Source organism: Poecile atricapillus, assembly GCF_030490865.1.
Source record: "Poecile atricapillus isolate bPoeAtr1 chromosome 26 unlocalized genomic scaffold, bPoeAtr1.hap1 SUPER_26_unloc_2, whole genome shotgun sequence".
Lineage (NCBI taxonomy): Eukaryota > Metazoa > Chordata > Aves > Passeriformes > Paridae > Poecile > Poecile atricapillus.
This window is the reverse complement of record NW_026708976.1, coordinates 54,471-75,968: the sequence shown is the minus strand read 5'-3', so window position 1 is coordinate 75,968 and position 21,498 is coordinate 54,471. Positions and strand designations below refer to the sequence as shown.

The following is a 21,498-nucleotide window of genomic DNA, read 5'->3' as shown; positions in this document are numbered from 1 at the left end:
GAAATTCCCGTTTTCCTCCCCCAAAATCCGCGGTTTTCCCCCCAAAATCTCCTTTTCCCTCAGGGATTCCCCACCTGCTTCTCCAAAGTTCCGCTTCTTCTTTTTGCTCAAAACGTTTTCTACAAAAAGACTTCACAAAAAACAGAGTTTGTTACAAAAAAATTACATTTCCCTCCCCCCAAAATCTGGGTTGTTTTTTTTTTTTTTCTGGGAATGAGAAACTGAAATTCCCAAATTCCGGCCTTTGGGGATCCCAAATTTCAAGATTTTGGGGATTTTTGGATCCCAAATTCCGTAACTTCGTTTCTTTGGGAGTCCCAAACTCCAAAATTTCAGGTTTTTGGGATTCCCAAGCTCTGGAATTCTGAGGTTTTGGGGGTCCCAAATTCTGGGATTTTGGGGTTTTTGGGGTCCCAAATTCCAGGATTTTGGGGTTTTTGGGATCCCAAACTCTGGAATTCCAGGGGTTTCGAACCCCAAACTGCAAGATTTGGGGGTTTTGGGATCCAAATTTCTGGAATTTTGGGGTCCCAAACTCCAGAATTTTGGAGATTTGGGGGTTTTTGGAATCCCAAACTCCAGAATTTCGGGGTTTTTGGGGTCCCAATTCCAGAATTTCGGGGTTTTTGGGGTCCCAAATTCCAGAATTTCGGTGGTTTTGGGGTCCCAAATTCCAGAATTTCAGGGATTTTGGGGTTTTTGGGGGTCCCAAACTCTGGGATTTTGGTGTTTTTGGGATCCCAAACCCCAGAATTTCAGGGATTTTGGGGTTTTTGGGGGTCCCAAACCCCAGAATTTCGGGGATTTTGGGGTTTTTGGGATCCCAAACCCCAGAATTTCGGGGATTTTGGGGTTTTTGGGATCCCAAACCCCAGAATTTCAGGGATTTTGGGGTTTTTTGGGATCCCAAACCCCAGAATTTCGGGGATTTCGGGGTTTTTGGGATCCCAAACCCCAGAATTTCGGGGATTTTGGGGTTTTTGGGGTCAGCCGTTGTGTTTCTGGCGTTTCCAGAAGCGTTTGACGTCGGGGGTGGCCGGGCGGGGGGGTGACACCATCAGGCGCCGGGCGGGGATTTTGGGGTCCCAAACTCCGGATTTTGGTGTTTTTGGGATCCCAAACCCCAGGATTTCAGGGATTTTGGGGTTTTTGGGGTCCCAAACTCCGGGATTTTGGTGTTTTTGGGATCCCAAACTCCGTGATTTCGGGGATTTCGGGGTTTTTGGGGTCAGCCGTTGTGTTTCTGGCGTTTCCAGAAGCGTTTGACGTCGGGGTGGCCGGCGGGGGTGACCACCATCAGGCGCCGGGTGGGGATTTTGGGGTCCCAAACTCCGGGATTTTGGGGTTTTTGGGGTCCCAAACTCCGGATTTTGGGGATTTTGGGATCCCAAACCCCAGAATTTCAGGGATTTTGGTGTTTTTGGGATCCCAAACCCCAGAATTTCAGGGATTTTGGGGTTTTTGGGGTCAGCCGTTGTGTTTCTGGCGTTTCCAGAAGCGTTTGACGTCGGGGTGGCCGGCGGGGGTGACACCATGAGGCGCCGGGTGGGGATTTTGGGGTCCCAAACTCCGGATTTTGGGGATTTTGGGGTCCCAAACTCCGGATTTTGGGGATTTTGGGATCCCAAACCCCAGAATTTCGGGGATTTTGGGGTTTTTGGGGTCAGCCGTTGTGTTTCTGGCGTTTCCAGAAGCGTTTGACGTCGGGGTGGCCGGCGGGGGTCACCACCATCAGGCGCCGGGCGGGGTTCTCGAAGACGAGCACCCCCAGAGCGCGGGCGTGGTCCCGCAGCACCTCGAAATCCACCTGGGACAGGAACTGGTTGTACAGCACACCTGGACAGGGGAGGGGACAGGGACACTGTCACCTCCTGTCACCTCCCCCTTGGGGACACTGGCACCTCCTCCCCTTGAGATGTCACCTCCCCCCTTGGGGACACTCTGATGCCCTTTTTGGGACATTTTGGGGACACCTTGGTGACATGTGGGGACATTTGAGGACACTTTGGTGACATTTGGTGACACTTTGGGATACTTGGTGACATTTGGTGACACTTTGGGGATATTTGGTGACATTTTGGTGACACTTTGGTGACATTTGGGGAGAGTTCAGTGACATTTGGGGACAGTTCAGTGACATTTGGTGACATTTGGGGACATTTGGTGACATTTGGGGACATTTGGGGACATTTGGTGACATTTGGGGACATTTGGTGACATTCGGTGACATTTGGGGACATTTGGGGACATTTGGGGACATCTGGGGACAGTTCAGTGACATTTGGGGACATTTGGGGACATTTGGTGACATTTGGGGACAGTTCAGTGACATTTGGTGACATTTGGGGACATCTGGGGACAGTTCAGTGACATTTGGGGACATTTGGGGACATCTGGGGACATTTGGGGAGAGTTCAGTGACATTTGGGGACATTTGGGGACATCTGGGGACATTTGGGGACATTTGGGGACATCTGGGGACAGTTCAGTGACATTTGGTGACATTTGGGGACATTTGGGGACATCTGGGGACAGTTCAGTGACATTTGGGGACATTTGGGGACATCTGGGGACATTTGGGGAGAGTTCAGTGACATTTGGGGACATTTGGGGACATCTGGGGACATTTGGGGACATTTGGGGACATTTGGGGACAGTTCAGTGACACCTGGTGACATGTGGGGACAGTTCAGTGACATTTGGGGACATTTGGGGACATCTGGGGACAGTCTCACCGTCGGAGAAGCGCAGCCGGTCCCGCTCGAGCTCCCAGAGCCGGATCTGATCCGTGATGGTCGGGGGCAGCACCGGGCTCTGGACAGGGAGGGGACAGTGGGGACATTGGGGACAGTGAGGGGACATTGGGGACAGTGAGGGGACATTGGGGACATTGGGAACAGGGGGGACAGGGAGGGGACAGAGAGACACGGGGACAGTGGGGACATGGAAACAGTGACAGGGACATTGGGGACATTGGGGGGATTGGGGACATTGGGGACAGTGGGGACATTGGGGGGGATTGGGGACAGTGGGGACATCGGGGACAGTGGGGACATTGGGGACATTGGGGCAGTGGGGACATTGGGGACATTGGGGGGGATTGGGGACAGTGAGGGGACATTGGGGACATTGGGGACATCGGGGACAGTGGGGACATTGGGGACATTGGGGACATTGGGGACATTGGGGGGGATTGGGGACAGTGGGGACAGTGGGGACATCGGGGACAGTGGGGACATTGGGGACAGTGAGGGGACAGTGAGGGGACATTGGGGGATATTGGGGACATTGGGGACAGTGAGGGGAAATGGGGACAGTGAGGGGACATCAGGGACAGTGGGGACAGTGAGGGGACATTGGGGACATTGGGGGGATTGGGGACAGTGGGGACATTGGGGACAGGGAGGGGACACAGAGGGGACATTGGGGACATTGGGGACAGTGAGGGGAAATGGGGACAGTGAGGGGACATTGGGGACATTGGGGACAGAGGGGGACATTGGGGACAGGGAGGGGACACAGAGGGGACATTGGGGACAGTGGGATATTGGGGACAGGGACAGTGGGACAGGGACAGAGGGGACATGGGGACATTGGGGACAGGGAACCCCAGACAAGCAGGGAACCCCAGGAACGGGACCCCCACAGATTTTGGGGACCCCCACAAAGATTTGGGGACCCCCCCAGGATTTGGGGACCCCCCCAGATTTGGGGACCCCCCGGTGAATTTTGGGGACCCCCCAGTGAATTTGGGGACCCCCCGAGGATTTTGGGACCCCCTGAGGATTTTGGGGACCCCCTGGTGATTTTGGGGACCCCCACAGATTTTGGGACCCCCAGGATTTGGGGACCCCCCCAGGATTTTGGGGACCCCCCAGTGAATTTGGGGACCCCCCGGTGAATTTTGGGACCCCCCCCAGATTTGGGGACCCCCCGGTGTCCCCCTCACCTGTTTGGCCATCACGGGGTGGGCGCGAGTGCGCAGGAAGTGAATGATCTGTGGGGGAGGGGAGGCACCTGTGTGTCACCAACAATGTCACCTGTGTCACCTGTGTGTCACCTGTGTGTCCTCAATGTCACCTGTGTGTCCCCTGTGTCACCTGTGTGTCACCTGTGTCACCTGTGTGTCACCTGTGTGTCCCCAGTGTCACCTGTGTGTCCCCTGTGTCACCTGTGTGTCACCTGTGTCACCTGTGTGTCACCTGTGTGTCCCCTGTGTCACCTGTGTCACCTGTGTCACCTGTGTGTCCCCAATGTCACCTGTGTGTCACCTGTGTGTCACCTGTGTGTCACCAACAATGTCACCTGTGTCACCTGTGTCACCTGTGTCACCTGTGTGTCACCTGTGTCACCTGTGTGTCACTTGTGTGTCACCTGTGTGTCCTCAATGTCACCTGTGTGTCACCTGTGTGTCACCTGTGTGTCACCTGTGTCACCTGTGTCACCTGTGTGTCACCTGTGTGTCACCTGTGTGTCACCTGTGTCACCTGTGTCACCTGTGTGTCACCTGTGTGTCACCTGTGTCACCTGTGTGTCACCTGTGTGTCACCTGTGTCACCTGTGTCACCTGTGTCACCTGTGTGTCACCTGTGTGTCACCTGTGTCACCTGTGTCACCTGTGTGTCACCTGTGTGTCACCTGTGTGTCACTTGTGTCACCTGTGTGTCACCTGTGTGTCCCCAGTGTCACCTGTGTCACCTGTGTGTCACCTGTGTGTCCCCAGTGTGTCCCCAGTGTGTCCCCAGTGTCACCTGTGTGTCACCTGTGTCACCTGTGTGTCACCTGTGTGTCACCTGTGTGTCACCTGTGTCACCTGTGTGTCACCTGTGTGTCCCCAATGTCACCTGTGTGTCACCAACAATGTCACCTGTGTCACCTGTGTCACCTGTGTGTCATCTGTGTGTCACCAACAATGTCACCTGTGTCACCTGTGTGTCCCCAGTGTGTCCCCAGTGTCCCCAGTGTCCCCAGTGTCCCCAGTGTCACCTGCTCAGCCGTGATGCCGTTGGCGATGGCCGCCTGGACACTGTCCCTTGTCACCTGTGTCCCCAATGTCCCCAGTGTCACCTGTGTCCCCAGTGTCCCCAATGTCCCCAGTGTCCCCACTGATGTCCCCAGTGTCCCCAGTGTCCCCAGTGTCCCCAGTGTCACCTGCTCAGCCGTGATGCCGTTGGCGATGGCCGCCTGGACACTGTCCCTTGTCACCTGTGTCCCCAGTGTCCCCAGTGTCCCCAGTGATGTCCCCAGTGTCCCCAGTGTCCCCAGTGTCCCCAGTGATGTCCCCAGTGTCACCTGCTCAGCCGTGATGCCGTTGGCGATGGCCGCCTGGACACTGTCCCTTGTCACCTGTGCCACCACCAGGTTGGGGAAGCGATAGAGCAGCTCCGAGAAGAGCGCGATGAGGGCCACCTGCAGCTCCGAGTCTGGGGACAGGGGGGACATTGGGGACATTGAGGGGACAGTGGGGACATTGGGGACATTGAGGGGACAGTGGGGACATTGGGGACATTGAGGGGACAGTGGGGACACCAGGGGACATTGAGGGGACAGTGGGGACAGTGGGGACAGCAGGGGACATTGAGGGGACAGCAGGGGACATTGAGGGGACAGTGGGGACAGGGGGACATTGGGGACATTGAGGGGACATCAGGGGCAGTAGGGACATCGGGGACATCGGGGACATTGGGGGGACATTGAAGACATTGGAGACATCAGGGACACCAGGGGACATTGGGGTCATTGAGGGGATTGGGGACATTGGGGACGTTGGAGACATTGGGGACAGTGGGGACAGCAGGGGACATCGGGGACACTCAGGGGACATGGGGGACATTGGGGGGACATTGGGGACATTGGGGGGACATTGGGGACATCAGGGACACCAGGGGACATTGGGGTCATTGAGGGGATTGGGGACATTGGGGACGTTGGGGACATTGTAGGATCAAGGGTGACACGAGGGTGTCACACAAGGGGAGGTGACAGGGATGTCCCCAGGCTGTCCCCAGTGTCCCCAAGGTGTCCCCAATGTCCCCAGGCTGTCCCCAGTGTCCCCAAGCTGTCCCTAGGGTGTCCCCAGTGTGTCCCCAGTGTGTCCCCAGTGTCCCCAGGCTATCCCCAGTGTCCCCAGGGTGTCCCCAGGGTGTCCCCAGTGTCCCCAGTGTCCCCAGTGTCCCCAAGCTGTCCCCAGTGTCCCCAGGCTGTCCCCAGTGTCCCCAGTGTCCCCAGTGTGTCCCCAGTGTGTCCACAAGGTGTCCCCAGTGTCCCCACGGTGTCCCCAGTGTCTTCCCAGTGTCCCCAGGCTGTCCCCAGTGTGTCCCCAGTGTGTCCCCAGTGTGTCCCCAGTGTCCCCAAGCTGTCCCCAGTGTCCCCAGTGTCCCCAGTATCACCAGTATAGGCGTAGATCCGGTAGTTGGTCTCCACCAGGACGAAGCCGTGGCCGTCGGGCTCTGTCCCCAGCGCTGTCCCCGATGTCCCCGGCGCTGTCCCCGATGTCCCCGAGGCCAGCGCGATGGCCAGGCGGGTCGGGTAGAACCTCCGGGACTTCCTCTGGGGACATTGGGGACATTGGGGACAGGAGGGGACATTGGGGACAGGGGACAGAGGGACAGGAGGGGACAGAGGGACAGAGGGGACAGAGGGACAGGGACAGGGGGGACAGGGGACACAGGAGGGGACAGGGGGGACAGGGACAGGGGGGACAGAGAGGACATTGGGGACAGGGGGGACATTGGGGGGACATTGGGGACAGAGGGACAGGAGGGGACAGAGGGACATTGGGACAGTGGCTTGGGAGCTGGCCCAATGTCCCCTCAGTGTCCCCTCAGTGTCCCCTCGGTGTCCCCCCAGTCCCTCCCAGTGCTCCCAGTGTCCCTTCCAGTGTCCCCAGTCCCTCCCAGTCCCTCCCAGTGTCCCCAGTCCCTCCCAGTGCTCCCAGTGTCCTTTCCAGTGTCCCCAGTGTCCCCTCAGGGTCCCTCCGTGTCCCTCCCAGTGCTCCCAGTGCTCCCAGTCCCTCCCAGTGTCCCCCATTGTCCCCAGTAGTGTCCTCCCAGTCCCTCCCAGTCCCCCCCAGTCCCCCCCAGTCCCTCCCAGTGCTCCCAGTCCCTCCCAGTCCCTCCCAGTGTCCCCCATTGTCCCCAGTAGTGTCCTCCCAGTCCCTCCCAGTCCCCCCCAGTCCCCCCCAGTCCCTCCCAGTGCTCCCAGTCCCTCCCAGTCCTCCCCAGTGTCCCCTCCCAGTGCTCCCAGTCCCTCCCAGTGTCCCCAGTCCCTCCCAGTGTCCCCAGTGCCTCCCAGTGTCCCCCAGTGTCCCCTCCCAGTGCTCCCAGTCCCCCCCAGTCCCTCCCAGTGCTCCCAGTGTCCCTTCCAGTGTCCCCAGTGTCCCCTCAGGGTCCCTCCGTGTCCCTCCCAGTGTCCCCAGTCCCTCCCAGTGTCCCCAGTGCCTCCCAGTCCCTCCCAGTGTCCCCCATTGTCCCCAGTGTCCCCTCCCAGTCCCTCCCAGTCCTCCCCAGTCCCTCCCAGTGCTCCCAGTGCTCCCAGTTCCACCTTTCTCTGGAACACCAGTCCGAACTCGCGCAGGTGCTGCAGGAAGGTGAGCAGGGACTCGCTCATCCCCTCCACAGAGTAATCCTGGACACCAGTTCAAACCAGTTCAAACCAGTTCAAACCAGTACAGCCCAGCTCATCCCCTCCACAGAGTAATCCTGGACACCAAACCAGTTCAAACCAGTTCAAACCAGTTCAAACCAGTTCAAACCAGTACAGCCCAGCTCATCCCCTCCACTGAGTAATCCTGGACACCAAACCAGTTCAAACCAGTTCAAACCAGTTCAAACCAGTTCACACCAGTACAGCCCAGCTCATCCCCTCCACAGAGTAATCCTGGACACCAGTTCAAACCAGTTCAAACCAGTTCAAACCAGTACAGCCCAGCTCATCCCCTCCACAGAGTAATCCTGGACACCAGTTCAAACCAGTTCAAACCAGTTCAAACCAGTTCACACCAGTACAGCCCAGCTCATCCCCTCCACCGAGTAATCCTGGACACCAGTTCAAACCAGTTCAAACCAGTTCACACCAGTACAGCCCAGCTCATCCCCTCCACAGAGTAATCCTGGACACCAAACCAGTTCAAACCAGTTCAAACCAGTTCACACCAGTACAGCCCAGCTCATCCCCTCCACAGAGTAATCCTGGACACCAGTTCAAACCAGTTCAAACCAGTTCAAACCAGTTCACACCAGTACAGCCCAGCTCATCCCCTCCACAGAGTAATCCTGGACACCAGTTCAAACCAGTTCAAACCAGTTCAAACCAGTTCAAACCAGTACAGCCCAGCTCATCCCCTCCACCGAGTAATCCTGGACACCAAACCAGTTCAAACCAGTTCAAACCAGTTCAAACCAGTTCAAACCAGTACAGCCCAGCTCATCCCCTCCACCGAGTAATCCTGGACACCAAACCAGTTCAAACCAGTTCAAACCAGTTCAAACCAGTTCACACCAGTACAGCCCAGCTCATCCCCTCCACAGAGTAATCCTGGACACCAAACCAGTTCAAACCAGTTCAAACCAGTTCAAACCAGTACAGCCCAGCTCATCCCCTCCACAGAGTAATCCTGGACACCAGTTCACACCAGTTCAAACCAGTTCACACCAGTAACCTCCCAGTAACCTCCCATTAACCCCCCAGTTCCTCCCACTCCTGACCAGTAACCGCCCAGTTCACACCAGTTCACACCAGTAACCTCCCAGTGTCTCCCAGTCCCCCCCAATCCCCTCCCAGTTCCTCCCAGTCCGTCCCAATCCCCTCCCAGTCCCTCCCAGTCCCCCCAGTCCCTCCCAGTCCATCCCAGTCCCCCTTTAACCCATCCCAGTCCCTCCCAGTTCCCTCCCAGTCCCTCCCAGTCCATCCCAGTCCCCCCCAGTCCCTCCCAGTCCATCCCAGTCCCCCTTTAACCCCTCCCAGTCCCTCCCAGTCCCCTCCCAGTCCCCTCCCAGTGCCTCCCAGTCCCTCCCAGTCCCCTCCCAGTCCCCCCCAATCCCATCCCAGTCCCTCCCAATCCCTCCCAGTCCCATCCCAGTGCCCCCCAGTGCCCCCCAGTCCCCCCCAATCCCATCCCAGTGCCCCCCAGTGCCTCCCAGTCGCCCCCAGTCCCACCTTGCCGAGGGTGGAGAAGCTCAGCTGGAAGAGGAAGGACAGGATCTCCACCAGGTCCATCCCCCGCGCCTGGGGGGGCACAGGGGGGGTTTTTGGGGGTCCCAGGGGGGGTTTGGGGGTCCTGGGATGGTTTTGGGGGGTCCCAGGGGGGTTTTGGGGGGGTCCCGGGATGGTTTTGGGGGTCTCGGGATGGTTTTGGGGGGTCCAGGGGGGTTTTGGGGGTCCCGGGATGGTTTTGGGGGGTCCCGGGATGGTTTTGGGGGTCCCGGGATGGTTTTGGGGGGTCCCGGGATGGTTTTGGGGGGTCCCAGGGGGGGTTTGGGGGGTCCCGGGATGGTTTTGGGGGGTCCCAGGGGGGTTTTGGGGGTCCCGGGGGGGGTTTGGGGGGTCCCGGGATGGTTTTGGGGGGTCCCAGGGGGGGTTTGGGGGGTCCCGGGATGGTTTTGGGGGTCCCGGGGGGGGTTTTGGGGGGTCCCGGGATTGTTTTGGGGGTCCCGGGATGGTTTTGGGGGGTCCCAGGATGGTTTTGGGGGTCCCGGGATGGTTTTGGGGGTCCCAGGATGGTTTTGGGACCCCCCCCAAATTTCGGGGTCCCCCCCCCGGTGCCGGAGCACAAAGCTCCAACCCCAGGGCTCCATTTTGGGTCAAATTCCGGATTTTTTTCATGGGGACAAAAAATTTTCGGGGTTCCGAAGGTTTTAGGGACCCCCCCCCACTGGATTTGGGGGATTTGGGGGATTTGGGGTGGATTTGGGGGTTTTGGGATTTTGGGGGATTTGGGGGGATTTGGGTGGATTTTGGGAGGATTTTGGGGTGGTTTTTAGGAGGATTTGGGGTGGATTTTGGGAGGATTTTAGGGGAATTTGGGATAGATTTTAGGGGATTTTGGGTGGATTTTGGGAGATTTTGGTGGATTTTGGGAGGATTTTGGGGTGGATTTTGGGTGGATTTTGGGGTGGATTTTGGGTGGATTTGGGGTGGATTTTGGGGGGATTTGGGATGGATTTTGGGTGGATTTTGGGTGGATTTTGTGGTTATTTTCGGGTGGATTTTGAGGTGGATTTTGGGGTGGATTTTGGGTGGATTTTAGGGGATTTGGTGAGGATTTTGGGTGGATTTTGGGAGGATTTTGGGGGGGATTTTGGGTGGATTTTGGGTGGATTTTGGGTGGATTTTTGGGGTGGATTTTGGGTGGATTTTGGGTGATTTTGGGTGGATTTTGGGTGGATTTTGGGGTGGATTTTAGGGTGGATTTTAGGTGGATTTTGGGGGATTTTGGGTGGGATTTTGGGTGGATTTTGGGAGGATTTTGGGGTGGATTTTGGGAGGATTTTGGGATGGATTTTATGGGATTTAGAATGGATTTTGGGTGGATTTTGGGGGTGATTTTGGGGGGATTTTGGGGTGGATTTTGGGGTGGATTTTGGGGTTATTTTGGGGTGGATTTTGGGGTGGATTTTGAGGTGGATTTTGGGTGGATTTTGGGGTTATTTTGGGGTGGATTTTGGGGTGGATTTTGAGGTGGATTTTGGGTGGATTTTAGGGTGGATTTTGGGAGGATTTTGGGGTGGATTTTGGGGGGATTTTGGGGGGGATTTTGGGGTGGATTTTGGGTGGATTTTAGGGGATTTTGGATGGATTTTGGGTGGATTTTGGGTGGATTTTGGGGTTGATTTTGGGGTGGATTTTGGTGGATTTTGGGGTGGATTTTGGGAGGGATTTTGTGGTGGATTTTGGGGTGGATTTGGGAGGATTTTGGGGTGGATTTTAGGGGATTTTGGGTGGATTTTGGGGTGATTTTGGGGTGGATTTTGAGGTGGATTTTGGGTGGATTTTGGGGTGGATTTTGGGAGGATTTGGGGAGGATTTTGGGGTGATTTTGGAGAGGATTTGGGGAGGATTTTGGGGTGGATTTAGGATGGATTTTGGGTGGATTTTGGGTGGATTTTGGGGTGGATTTTGGGTGGATTTTGGGGTGGATTTTGGGTGGATTTTGGGGTGGATTTTGGGAGGATTTTGGGGTGGATTTTGGGGTGGATTTTGGGGGGGATTTTGGGGTGGATTTTGGGGTGAATTTTGGGTGGATTTTGGGTGGATTTTAGGGGATTTTGGGGGGTCACTGACCTCAGCCCCCCTCAGGTACTGCAGGATGAAGAACCAGAGCTGGGCGGGGGTGTCGAGCAGGAGGAACTGGAACCCGGCCGAGGTGATGCAGGGGGGCTCCCCCCCCTCGCTGGGGACCCCAAAATCCGTCAGGAGCCCCCCAAAATCCACGGGACCCCTCCCCAAATTCAGAGCACCCCAAAAACCCCCCCAAAAACCCCCCCAAAAATCCCTCAAATCCCCCCCAGAGTCACCCAGCAGCCCCAATCCCCCCCAAAACCCCCCCAAATCATCTCAGGACCCCCCAAATCATCTCAGGACCCCCCAAATCCTCCCAAATTCTCACCAGGTACCCCCAGGACCCCCCAAAATCCCAAAATTCCCCCTAAAATTCCCAAATTCCCCAAATTCCCCAAATCTCTTCATGAGCCCGGCCTGCACCAGCAGCTGTGCCAGGCCTCAAAATCCCCCTCAAAAATCCCCCCCAAAATGCCCCAAAACCCCCCAAAATCCCACAAATCCCTCCCAAATCCCCCAAATTTCCCAATTCCACAAATTCTCCCCAAATTCCCCCAAAGCTCTTCATGAGCCCGGCCTGCACCAGCAACTGCGCCAGGCCTCAAAATCCCCCTCAAAAATCCCCCCCAAAATGCCCCAAAAACACTCAAAACCCCTCAAAATTCTCCCAAATCCCCTCAAAATCCCCAAATTTCCCAAAACCCCCCCAAATTCCCCCAAAAATCCCCCCAAAGCTCTTCATGAGCCCGGCCTCCACCAGCAGCTGTGCCAGGCCTCAAATCCCCCCTCAAAAATCCCCCCCAAAATGCCCCAAAAACACTCAAAACCCCCCCAAATCCCTCAAAATTCTCCCAAATTCTCCCCCAAATCCCTCAAATCCCCCCAAAATCCCCCAAATTCTCCCAAAATTCCCCCAAAATTCCTCAAATGCCCCAAAGCTCTTCATGAGCTCGGCCTGCACCACCAGCTGTGCCAGGCCTCAAAATCCCCCTCAAAAAAAACCCTCAAAAACCCCTCAAACCTCTTCAAATCCCCCCCAAAATCCCTCAAAATTCTCCCAAATCCCCCCAAAATTCCCCAAATCCCCCAAAATTCCCCAAATTCCCCCAAATCTCTTCATGAGCCCGGCCTGCACCAGCAGCTGCACCAGGCCTCAAAATCCCCCTCAAAAATCCCCCCAAAATGCCCCAAAAACACTCAAAACCCCCCCAAATCCCTCAAAATTCTCCCAAATCCACCCAAAATCCCCCAAATTCTCCCCAAATCCCCCCAAAATTCCCCCAAATCTCTTCATGAGCCCGGCCTGCACCAGCAGCTGCACCAGGCCTCAAAATCCCCCTCAAAAATCCCCCCAAAATGCCCCAAAACCCCCCAAAATCCCTCAAAATTCTCCCAAATCCCCCCAAAATTCCCCAAATTCCACAAATTCTCCCCAAATCCCCCAAACCTCTTCATGAGCCCGGCCTGCACCAGCAGCTGCGCCAGGTCCTGGCTGACGGCGGCGCTCGGTGACCCCACCATGAAATGCAAAACCACCTGAAAACGGCTCCAGGCTCCATCAAACCCCCCAAAAACCACCCAAAATCCCCCAAAATCCCCTAAAATCTATCCCAAAATCCCCTAAAATCCTCCCAAAATCCTCCCAAATCCACCCCAAAATCCACCCCAAAATCCACCCAAATCCACCCCAAAATCCACCCCAAAATCCACCCCAAAATCCCCCCAAAATCCTCCCCAAAATCCACCCAAATCCACCCCAAAATCCACCCAAATCCACCCCAAAATCCCCTAAAATCTATTCCAAAATCCCCTAAAATCCACCCCAAAATCTACCCAAAATCCACCCCAAAATCCACCCAAAATCCACCCCAAAATCCACCCAAAATCCACCCCAAAATCCCTCCCAAAATCCCCCTAAAATCCACCCAAAATCCTCCCAAAATCACCCAAAATACCCCAAAATCCACCCTAAAATCCACCAAAATCCACCCCAAATCCACCCAAAATCCCCCCAAAATCCTCCCAAAATCCACCTCAAAATCCACCTAAAAATCCTCCAAAATCCTCCGAAAATCACCCCAAAATCCACCCCAAATCCACCCCAAAATCCCCTAAAATCATTCCAAAATCCCCTAAAATCCACCCCAAAATCCACCCAAAATCCACCCCAAAATCTACCCAAAATCCACCCCAAAATCCACCCAAAATCCACCCAAAATCCTCCCAAAATCCACCCCAAAATCTACCCAAAATCCACCCCAAAATCCACCCAAAATCCACCCCAAAATCCCCTAAAATCCACCCAAATCCACCCCCAAATCCACCCCAAATCCACCCCAAAATCCCCTAAAATCTATTCCAAAATCCCCTAAAATCTATTCCAAAATCCCCTAAAATCCACCCCAAAATCCACCCAAAATCCACCCCAAAATCCACCCAAAATCCACCCCAAAATCCTCCCCAAAATCCCCCTAAAATCCACCCAAAATCCTCCCAAAATCACCCCAAATCCACCCCAAAATCCCCTAAAAATCTATTCCAAAATCCCCTAAAATCCACCCCAAAATCCACCCAAAATCCACCCCAAAAATCCACTCTAAAATCCCCTAAAATCCATCCCAAAATCCCCTAAAATCCACCCAAAATGCCCCCAATTTCCCCGTGCCCACCTCCCAGCGCTCCTCAGCGTATTTATCCAGCGCGGGGACGTCGCGCGCGGTGCCGGTCCGGGCCCAGCGGCGCCGTGTCGTCCGACCATGCCTTGCCCCTTGGGAAACCCCCAAATCTGAGCCCCCCAGGCCTTGGGACCCCCAAAAACCCCCAAAACCACCCCAAAAAACCCCCCCTTCCCAAACTCCCCCATTTTACCTCGTTTTTTCCTCATTTTACCTCGTTTTTTCCTCAATTTCTCCCATTTCCATCAAATTTTCCTCCCCTCTCCCTCCGCTCTATCACCCTTTTCCTCCCATTTTTCCTCATTTCCCTTTAATTATTTCCCCAATTTTCCCCTCATTTCTCCCATTTTTCCTCATTTCCTTTTTATCTTTCCCTATTTTTCCCTCATTCCCCCCATTTTTCCTCATTTTCCCTTTTAATTTTCCCCATTTTCCCCTCATTCCCTCCATTTTTCCTCATTTCCCTTTATCTTTCCCCATTTCCCCCCTCATTTCTCCACTTTTCCACATTTCCTTTATCTTCCCCATTTTCCCCCTCATTCCTCCCATTTTTCCTCATTTCCTTTTATTTTTCCCCGTTTTCCCCTCATTCCTCCCATTTTTTCCTCATTTTCTCCTTTTCCCGCCCATTTTTTCCCCGTTTTCCCTCATTTTCTCCTCAGTTTTTTCTGCCCCTTCCTCCCCAACATTTACCCCCATTTTTCTTCTCATTTTCCCCCATTTTTCCCCATTTTTTCCCCCCCCAATTCCCCCCAATTTTTTCCCCATTCTCCCCCAATTTTCCCCATTTTTCCCCTGTTTCCCCCAATTTTTCCCCCCATTTTTCCCCCATTTCCCCCCAATTCCCCTCATTTTTCCCCCATTTTCCCCCCCGTTTCCCCCCATTTTTTCCCCATTTTTTCCCATTTTCCCTCCATTTTCCCCATTTTTCCCCCCCATTTTTTACCCTTTTCCCCCCATTTTCCCCCCATTTTTCCCCCCATTTTCCCCCCATTTCCCCCCTTTTTTCCCCATTTTTCCCCCCGTTTCCCCCCATTTTTCCCCCATTTTCCCCCCCATTTTTTACCCTTTTCCCCCCATTTTCCCCATTTTCCCCCATTTTTCCCCCATTTTTCCCCCCCGTTTCCCCTCATTTTTTCCCCCCAATTCCCCCCATTTTTCCCCATTTTTCCCCCCATTTTTCCCCCCATTTTCCCCCCATTTCCCCCCTTTTTTCCCCCCATTTTTCCCCCCATTTCCCCCCATTTTCCCCCCATTTCCCCCTATTTTCCCCCATTTTCCCCCTCATTTTTTCCCCATTTTCCCCCCATTTTTTCCCCCCATTTTCCCCCCATTTTTCCCCCCATTTTTCCCCCATTTTTCCCCCCCATTTCCCCTCATTTTTCCCCCCAATTCCCCTCATTTTTTTCCCCATTTTTTCCCCATTTCCCCCCATTTTTTCCACCATTTTCCTCCTATTTCCCCCCATTTTTCCCCATTTTCCCCCCCATTTCCCCTCATTTTTTCCCCCCATTTTCCCCCCCAATTCCCCCTCATTTTTTCCCCATTTTTTCCCCATTTTTCCCCCCATTTTCCCCCTATTTTCCCCCCATTTTCCCCCCAATTCTCCTCATTTTTTCCCCATTTTTTCCCCATTTTCCCCCCATTTTTTCCCCCATTTTTCCCCCATTTTTCTCCCCCATTTTTTACCCTTTTCCCCCCATTTTCCCCCCATTTTTTCCCCATTTTTTTCCACATTCCCCCCCCCATTTCTCCCATTTTTCCCCCCATTTCCCCCCAATTCCCCTCATTTTTCCCCATTTTCCCCCATTTTTCCCCCATTTTTCCCCCCATTTTTTCCCCATTTTTTTCCAAATTTCCCCCCCATTTCTCCCATTTTTTCCCCAATTTTTCCCCCCATTTTCCCCCGTTTCCCCCCCTTTTCCCATCCCTCACCCCCCAGCAGAGCCACCCTCAGGTTCTGTTTGAAGTTGGGGTTCAGGGCGACCCCCGGGAGCCCCCCGGAGGGTGTGGGGGTGCCACAGGCGCAGCTCCAGCAGCACCTCCTGGCTCTGCTCCTGCTCCCTGAGGTCAGCCAAGAAACAGCACAAACAGCACAAAATCAGCAAAAAAACAGCATAAATCAGCAAAAAAACACCCAAAATGGATCAAAATCACTAAAACCCGGCATAAAATCACCCCAAATCAGCCAAAAAACAGCACAAACAGCACAAAATCAGCACAAAAACAGCACAAACAGCACAAATCAGCACAAAAACAGCACAAACAGCACAAAATCAGCAAAAAAAACAGCAGAAATAGCACAAAATCGGCACAAAACCAGCACAAAATGGATCAAAATCACTAAAAAACAGCACAAAATTCATCAAAATCACTAAAAACCGGCATAAAATCACCCCAAATCAACCAAAAAACAGCAGAAACAGCACAAAAACAGCAGAAATCACCACAAAGCCCCCAGCCCCATTTTCCAGGCTCCTTCCTGACTCAAAACCACCCCCCCAAGCCCCAAATTTCCCCCTCTGGATCCCCCCCAAAACCCCCCCAGGACCCCCCCAGACCCCTCCAGGGACCCCCCAAAATCCCCCCCAAACCCCCCAGGGACCCCCAAACCCCTCCAGGGACCCCCCAAACCTCCCCCAGGACCCTCCAGGGACCCCCCAGACCCCCCAAACCCCCCCAGGGACCCCCAAACCCCCCCAGGACCCTCCAGGGACCCCCCAGACCCCCCCAAACCCCCCCAGGACCCCCCAAACTCCCCCAGGACCCCCCAAATGCCCCCAAATCCCCCCAGGACCCCCGAAGCCCCCCCAGGGACCCCCCAGACCCCCCAAACCCCCCCAGGACCCCCGAAGCCCCCAGCCTTACCTGCTGTGCTCCTTCTTGACCCAAAACCATCCCTCCAAACCCCAAATTTCCCCCTCTGGATCCCCCCCAAATCCCCCCAGGGACCCCTCAAACTCCCCCAGGGACCCCCCAGACCCCCCCAGGACCCCCCCAAACCCCCCCAGGACCCCCGAAGCCCCCAGCCCCACCTGCTGTGCTCCTTCTTGACCCAAAACCACCCCTCCAAACCCCAAATTTACCCCTCTGGACCCCCCCCAAACCCCCCAGGGGACCCCCCAGGGACCCCCCAAACCCCCCCAGGGACCCTCCAGACCCCCCCAATCCCCCCCAGGACCCCGAAGCCCCCAGCCCCACCTGCTGTGCTCCTTCTTGACCCAGAGCCCCACGGCCGCCTGGGGCAGGGGCTGCTCCAGGAACAGCATCCGCAGCACCCCGGCCTGAGCCAGCCCCGGCAGCTCCCTGGGGGGGATCCGGGGGGGTCAGGACCCCCAAAAACACCCCAAAACACCCCTGAAACACCCCTGAAACACCCCCCAAAACACCCACAAAACACCCCAAAATACCCCCCAAAACACCCCCAAAATACCCCTGAAACACCCTCCAAAACACCCCAAAAATACCCCCCCAAAACACCCCCAAAAACACCCCAAAACACCCCCCAAAATACCCCTGAAACACCCCCAAAATCACTGAACCTACCCTCAAAAAATACCCCCAAAAACACCCCAAAACACCCCCAAAATACCCCAGAAACACCCCCAAAATACCCCCCAAAACACCCCCAAAATACCCCCCAAAACACCCCCAAAACACCCCACAAAATACCCCTGAAACACCCCCCAAAACACCCACAAAATACCCCCCAAAACACCCCAAAACACCCAAAACACCCCCAAAATACCCCCAAAATACACCCCAAATACCCCCCAAAACACCCCAAAACACCCACAAAATACCCCTGAAACACCCCCAAAATACCCCCCAAAATCGATAAAACTTAAAACTAACCCCAAAAACACCCCAAAACACCCCAAACACCCCAAAACACCCCCAAAACACCCTCAAAATCACTGAACCTACCCTCAAAAAATATCCCCAAAAACACCCAAAACACCCCAAATACCCCTGAACACCCCCAAAATACACCCCAAATACACCCCAAATACACCCCAAAACACCCCCAAAATACCCCTGAAACACCCCCTAAGTACCCCCCAAAACACCCCCAAAAACACCCCAAAACACCCCCAAAATACCCCTGAAACACCCCCCAAAATCGACAAATCTACCCCAAAAACACCCCAAAAATACCCCCAAAAATACAAAAAAATACCCAAAAAACACCCCCAAAACACCCCCCAAAATCACTGAACCTACCCTCAAAAAATACCCCAAAAACACCCCCAAAACACCCCTGAAACACCCCCCAAAACATTAATTAGCGTTAATTAGCGCTAATTTCACCTGAAGACAGCCAGACACGTGGCCCGGTGTTAATAATCAGTGTTAATTAGTGTTTAATCAGCATTAATTAGCACTAATTTCACCTGAAAACAGCCAGACATGTCGCCGGGTGTTAATAAACACTGCTAATCAGTGTTAATTAGTGTTAATTAGCACTAATTTCACCTGAAAACAGCCAGACAGGTGGCCGGGTGTTAATAAACACTGCTAATCAGTGTTAATTAGTGTTAATTAGCGCTAATTTCACCTGAAAACAGCCAGACAGGTGGCCGGGTGTTAATAATCAGTGTTAGTTAGTGTTAATTAGCGCTAATTTCACCTGAACACCGCCAGGCACGTGGCCGGGGTGTTAATAATCAGTGTTAATTAGTGTTAATTAGCATTAATTAGCGCTAATTTCACCTGAAAACAGCCAGACAGGTGGCCGGGTGTTAATAATCAGTGTTAATTAGTATTAATTAGCATTAATTAGCGCTAATTTCACCTGAACACAACCAGACAGGTGGCCGGGTGTTAATAATCAGTGTTAATTAGTGTTAATTAGCGTTAATTTCACCTGAAAACAGCCAGACAGGTGGCCGGGTGTTAATAATCAGTGTTAATTAGTGTTAATTAGCATTAATTAGCGCTAATTTCACCTGAAGACAGCCAGGCACGTGGCCGGGTGTTAATAATCAGTGTTAATTACTGTTAATTAGCGTTAATTAGCGTTAATTTCACCTGAACACCGCCAGGCACGTTGCCGGGTGTACATTACTGCTAATAATTAGTATTAATTAGTGTTAATTAGCACTAATTTCACCTGAACACCGCCAGGCATGTGGCCGGGTGTACATTACTGTTAATAATCAGTATTAATTAGTGTTAATTAGCGCTAATTTCACCTGAAAACAGCCAGACATGTCGCGGGGTGTCCGTAGAGCCGATCCAGGGTGTTGGGGCTGAGCCCCCGCAGGAAATCCTGGAGATTCCGGCACTGGAGCTGCCCCCGAGCCATCGGCACCTGACAGAGACACACCTGGAACACACCAAAAATACACCCGAAATACACCCGGAATACACCTGAGATACACCTGAGATACACCTGAAATACACCTGAGATACACCTGAAATACACCTGAGATACACCTGAGATACACCTGAGATACACCTGACAGAGACACACCTGGAACACACCAAAAATACACCCGAAATACACCTGAGAGACACCTGAGAGACACCTGAGATACACCTGGGGACAAAAATACACCTGAGATACACCTGAGATACCTGAGATACCTGAGATACACCCAAAATACACCCAAAATACACCTGAGACACCCAAAATACACCTGAGACACCCAAAATACACCTGAGAGACCAAAAATACACCAAAAATACACCTGAGACACCTGAGACACACCTGAGACACACCCAAAATACACCTGAGGACACCTGAGACACCCAAAATACACCCAAAATACACCTGAGATACACCTGAGAGTACAGGAAATACACCTGAGACACACCTGAGACACACCCAAAATACACCTGAGACACCTGAGATACACCCAAAATACACCTGGGGACACCTGGGGACAGCTGGGGACAACAAAAATACACCCAAAATACACCTGGGACACACCTGGGACACACCTGGGACACACCTGGGGACACCCAAAATACACCTGGGGACACCCAAAATACACCAAAAATACACCTGGGACACCCAAAATACACCTGGGACACCGAAAATACACCTGAGACACACCTGGGGACACCTGGGACACTGAAAATACACCAAAAATACACCTGGGGACACCTGAGATACACCCAAAATACACCTGGGGACACCTGAGACACCCAAAATACACCTGGGGACACCTGAGACACCCAAAATACACCTGGGGACACCTGAGACACCCAAAATACACCTGGGACAGCAAAAATACACCCAAAATACACCTGGGGACACCTGGGGACACGCCTGGGGACACCCAAAATACACCTGGGGACACCTGAGACACACCTGGGGACACCCCTCAATTAACCCAAATTAACCCAAATCATCCCAATTAACCCCCAAATGCCCCAATTACCCCCAACCCCCCCAATTAACCCAAATCACCCCAATTAACACAAATTACCCAAAACCCCCAATTAACCCTAATTAACCCCAAACCCCCCAATTAACCCCAATTAACCCAACCCCCCCAATTAACCCCAATTAACCCAACCCCCCCAATTAACACAAATCAACCCAAATCACCCAATTAACACAAATTAACCCAACCCCCCCAATTAACCCAAATCCCCCAATTAACACAAATTACCCAAAACCCCCAATTAACACTAATTAACCCCAAATCCCCCAATTAACACAAATCAACCCAAATCCCCCAATTAACACAAATTACCCAAAACCCCCAATTAACCCTAATTAACCCCAAATCCCCCAATTAACCCCAATTAACCCCAAACCCCCCAATTAACACAAATCAACCCAAATCACCCAATTAACACAAATTACCCAAAACCCCCAATTAACCCTAATTAACCCCAACCCCCCAATTAACCCCAATTAACCCAACCCCCCCAATTAACACAAATCAACCCAAATCACCCAATTAACACAAATTAACCCAACCCCCCCAATTAACACAAATCAACCCAAATCACCCAATTAACACAAATTAACCCAACCCCTCCAATTAACACAAATTAACCCCAACCCCCCCCAAATCCCCCAATTAACCCAAATTACCTCAACCCCCCAATTAAGGCAAATTAACCCAACCCCCCCCAATTAACCCTAATTAACCCTAATTAACCCAAACCCCTCCCTGCCCCCACTCCGCGCTCTCTCCCCGGTTCCCCCCAAATCCCGAATTTTCCCCCAAAATTCCCGAATTTTTCCCAAAATTCCCGAATTTTCCCCCCAAATTCCCGAATTTTCCCCCCAAATTCCCGAATTTTCCCCCCAAAATTCCCGAATTTTCCCCCCAAATCCCGAATTTTTCCCCAAATTCCCGAATTTTCCCCCAAAATTCCCGAATTTTCCCCCAAATTCCCGATTTCCCGCGAACTCACCCGCGCCGCTGCCCAGGCCCCGCCCCCTCCCGGGCCCCGCCCCTTTTCCCGGTCACGTGACACGGAAATTCCCGCCCTCCCCGCGGTCACGAGACGCTGTTCCCGCCCTTTCCCCGGTCACGTGACGGGACTCTCGCCGTTCCCGCCCTTTCCCCGGTCACGTGAC

General features: G+C 53.5%; 1 protein-coding gene across 1 annotated transcript; it reads right to left on the bottom strand.

The window, feature by feature from the left end:
* Positions 1 to 1,050: 1,050 nt before the first annotated feature.
* On the bottom strand, positions 1,051 to 21,365 carry GTF2H4 (general transcription factor IIH subunit 4). Its single transcript, XM_058828318.1, has 14 exons — positions 21,333 to 21,365; positions 19,148 to 19,266; positions 17,154 to 17,258; positions 15,888 to 16,016; positions 13,947 to 14,044; positions 12,725 to 12,813; positions 11,281 to 11,389; positions 9,157 to 9,225; positions 7,543 to 7,626; positions 6,390 to 6,549; positions 5,293 to 5,423; positions 3,950 to 3,997; positions 2,736 to 2,814; positions 1,051 to 1,836 (listed from the first exon to the last, which is right to left on the bottom strand). The coding sequence occupies exons 6-14, from the start codon at positions 12,796 to 12,798 to the stop codon at positions 1,664 to 1,666; spliced, it is 927 nt and encodes a 308-aa protein (XP_058684301.1). The 5' UTR covers positions 12,799 to 12,813; positions 13,947 to 14,044; positions 15,888 to 16,016; positions 17,154 to 17,258; positions 19,148 to 19,266; positions 21,333 to 21,365; the 3' UTR covers positions 1,051 to 1,663.
* Positions 21,366 to 21,498: the final 133 nt, after the last annotated feature.

Bases quoted from the DNA above. Each gene is read 5' to 3' on its own strand.
- GTF2H4 (XM_058828318.1), bottom strand. From the start codon at position 12,798: ATGGTGGGGTCACCGAGCGCCGCCGTCAGCCAGGACCTGGCGCAGCTG. The intron at 6,550-7,542 runs GTGGAACTGGGA...CAATGTCCCCAG, and splicing joins GACTGGTGTTCCAGAGAAAG to AGGAAGTCCCGGAGGTTCTA. The intron at 1,837-2,735 runs GTGAGACTGTCC...TCCCCTGTCCAG, and splicing joins CCGGCTGCGCTTCTCCGACG to GTGTGCTGTACAACCAGTTC.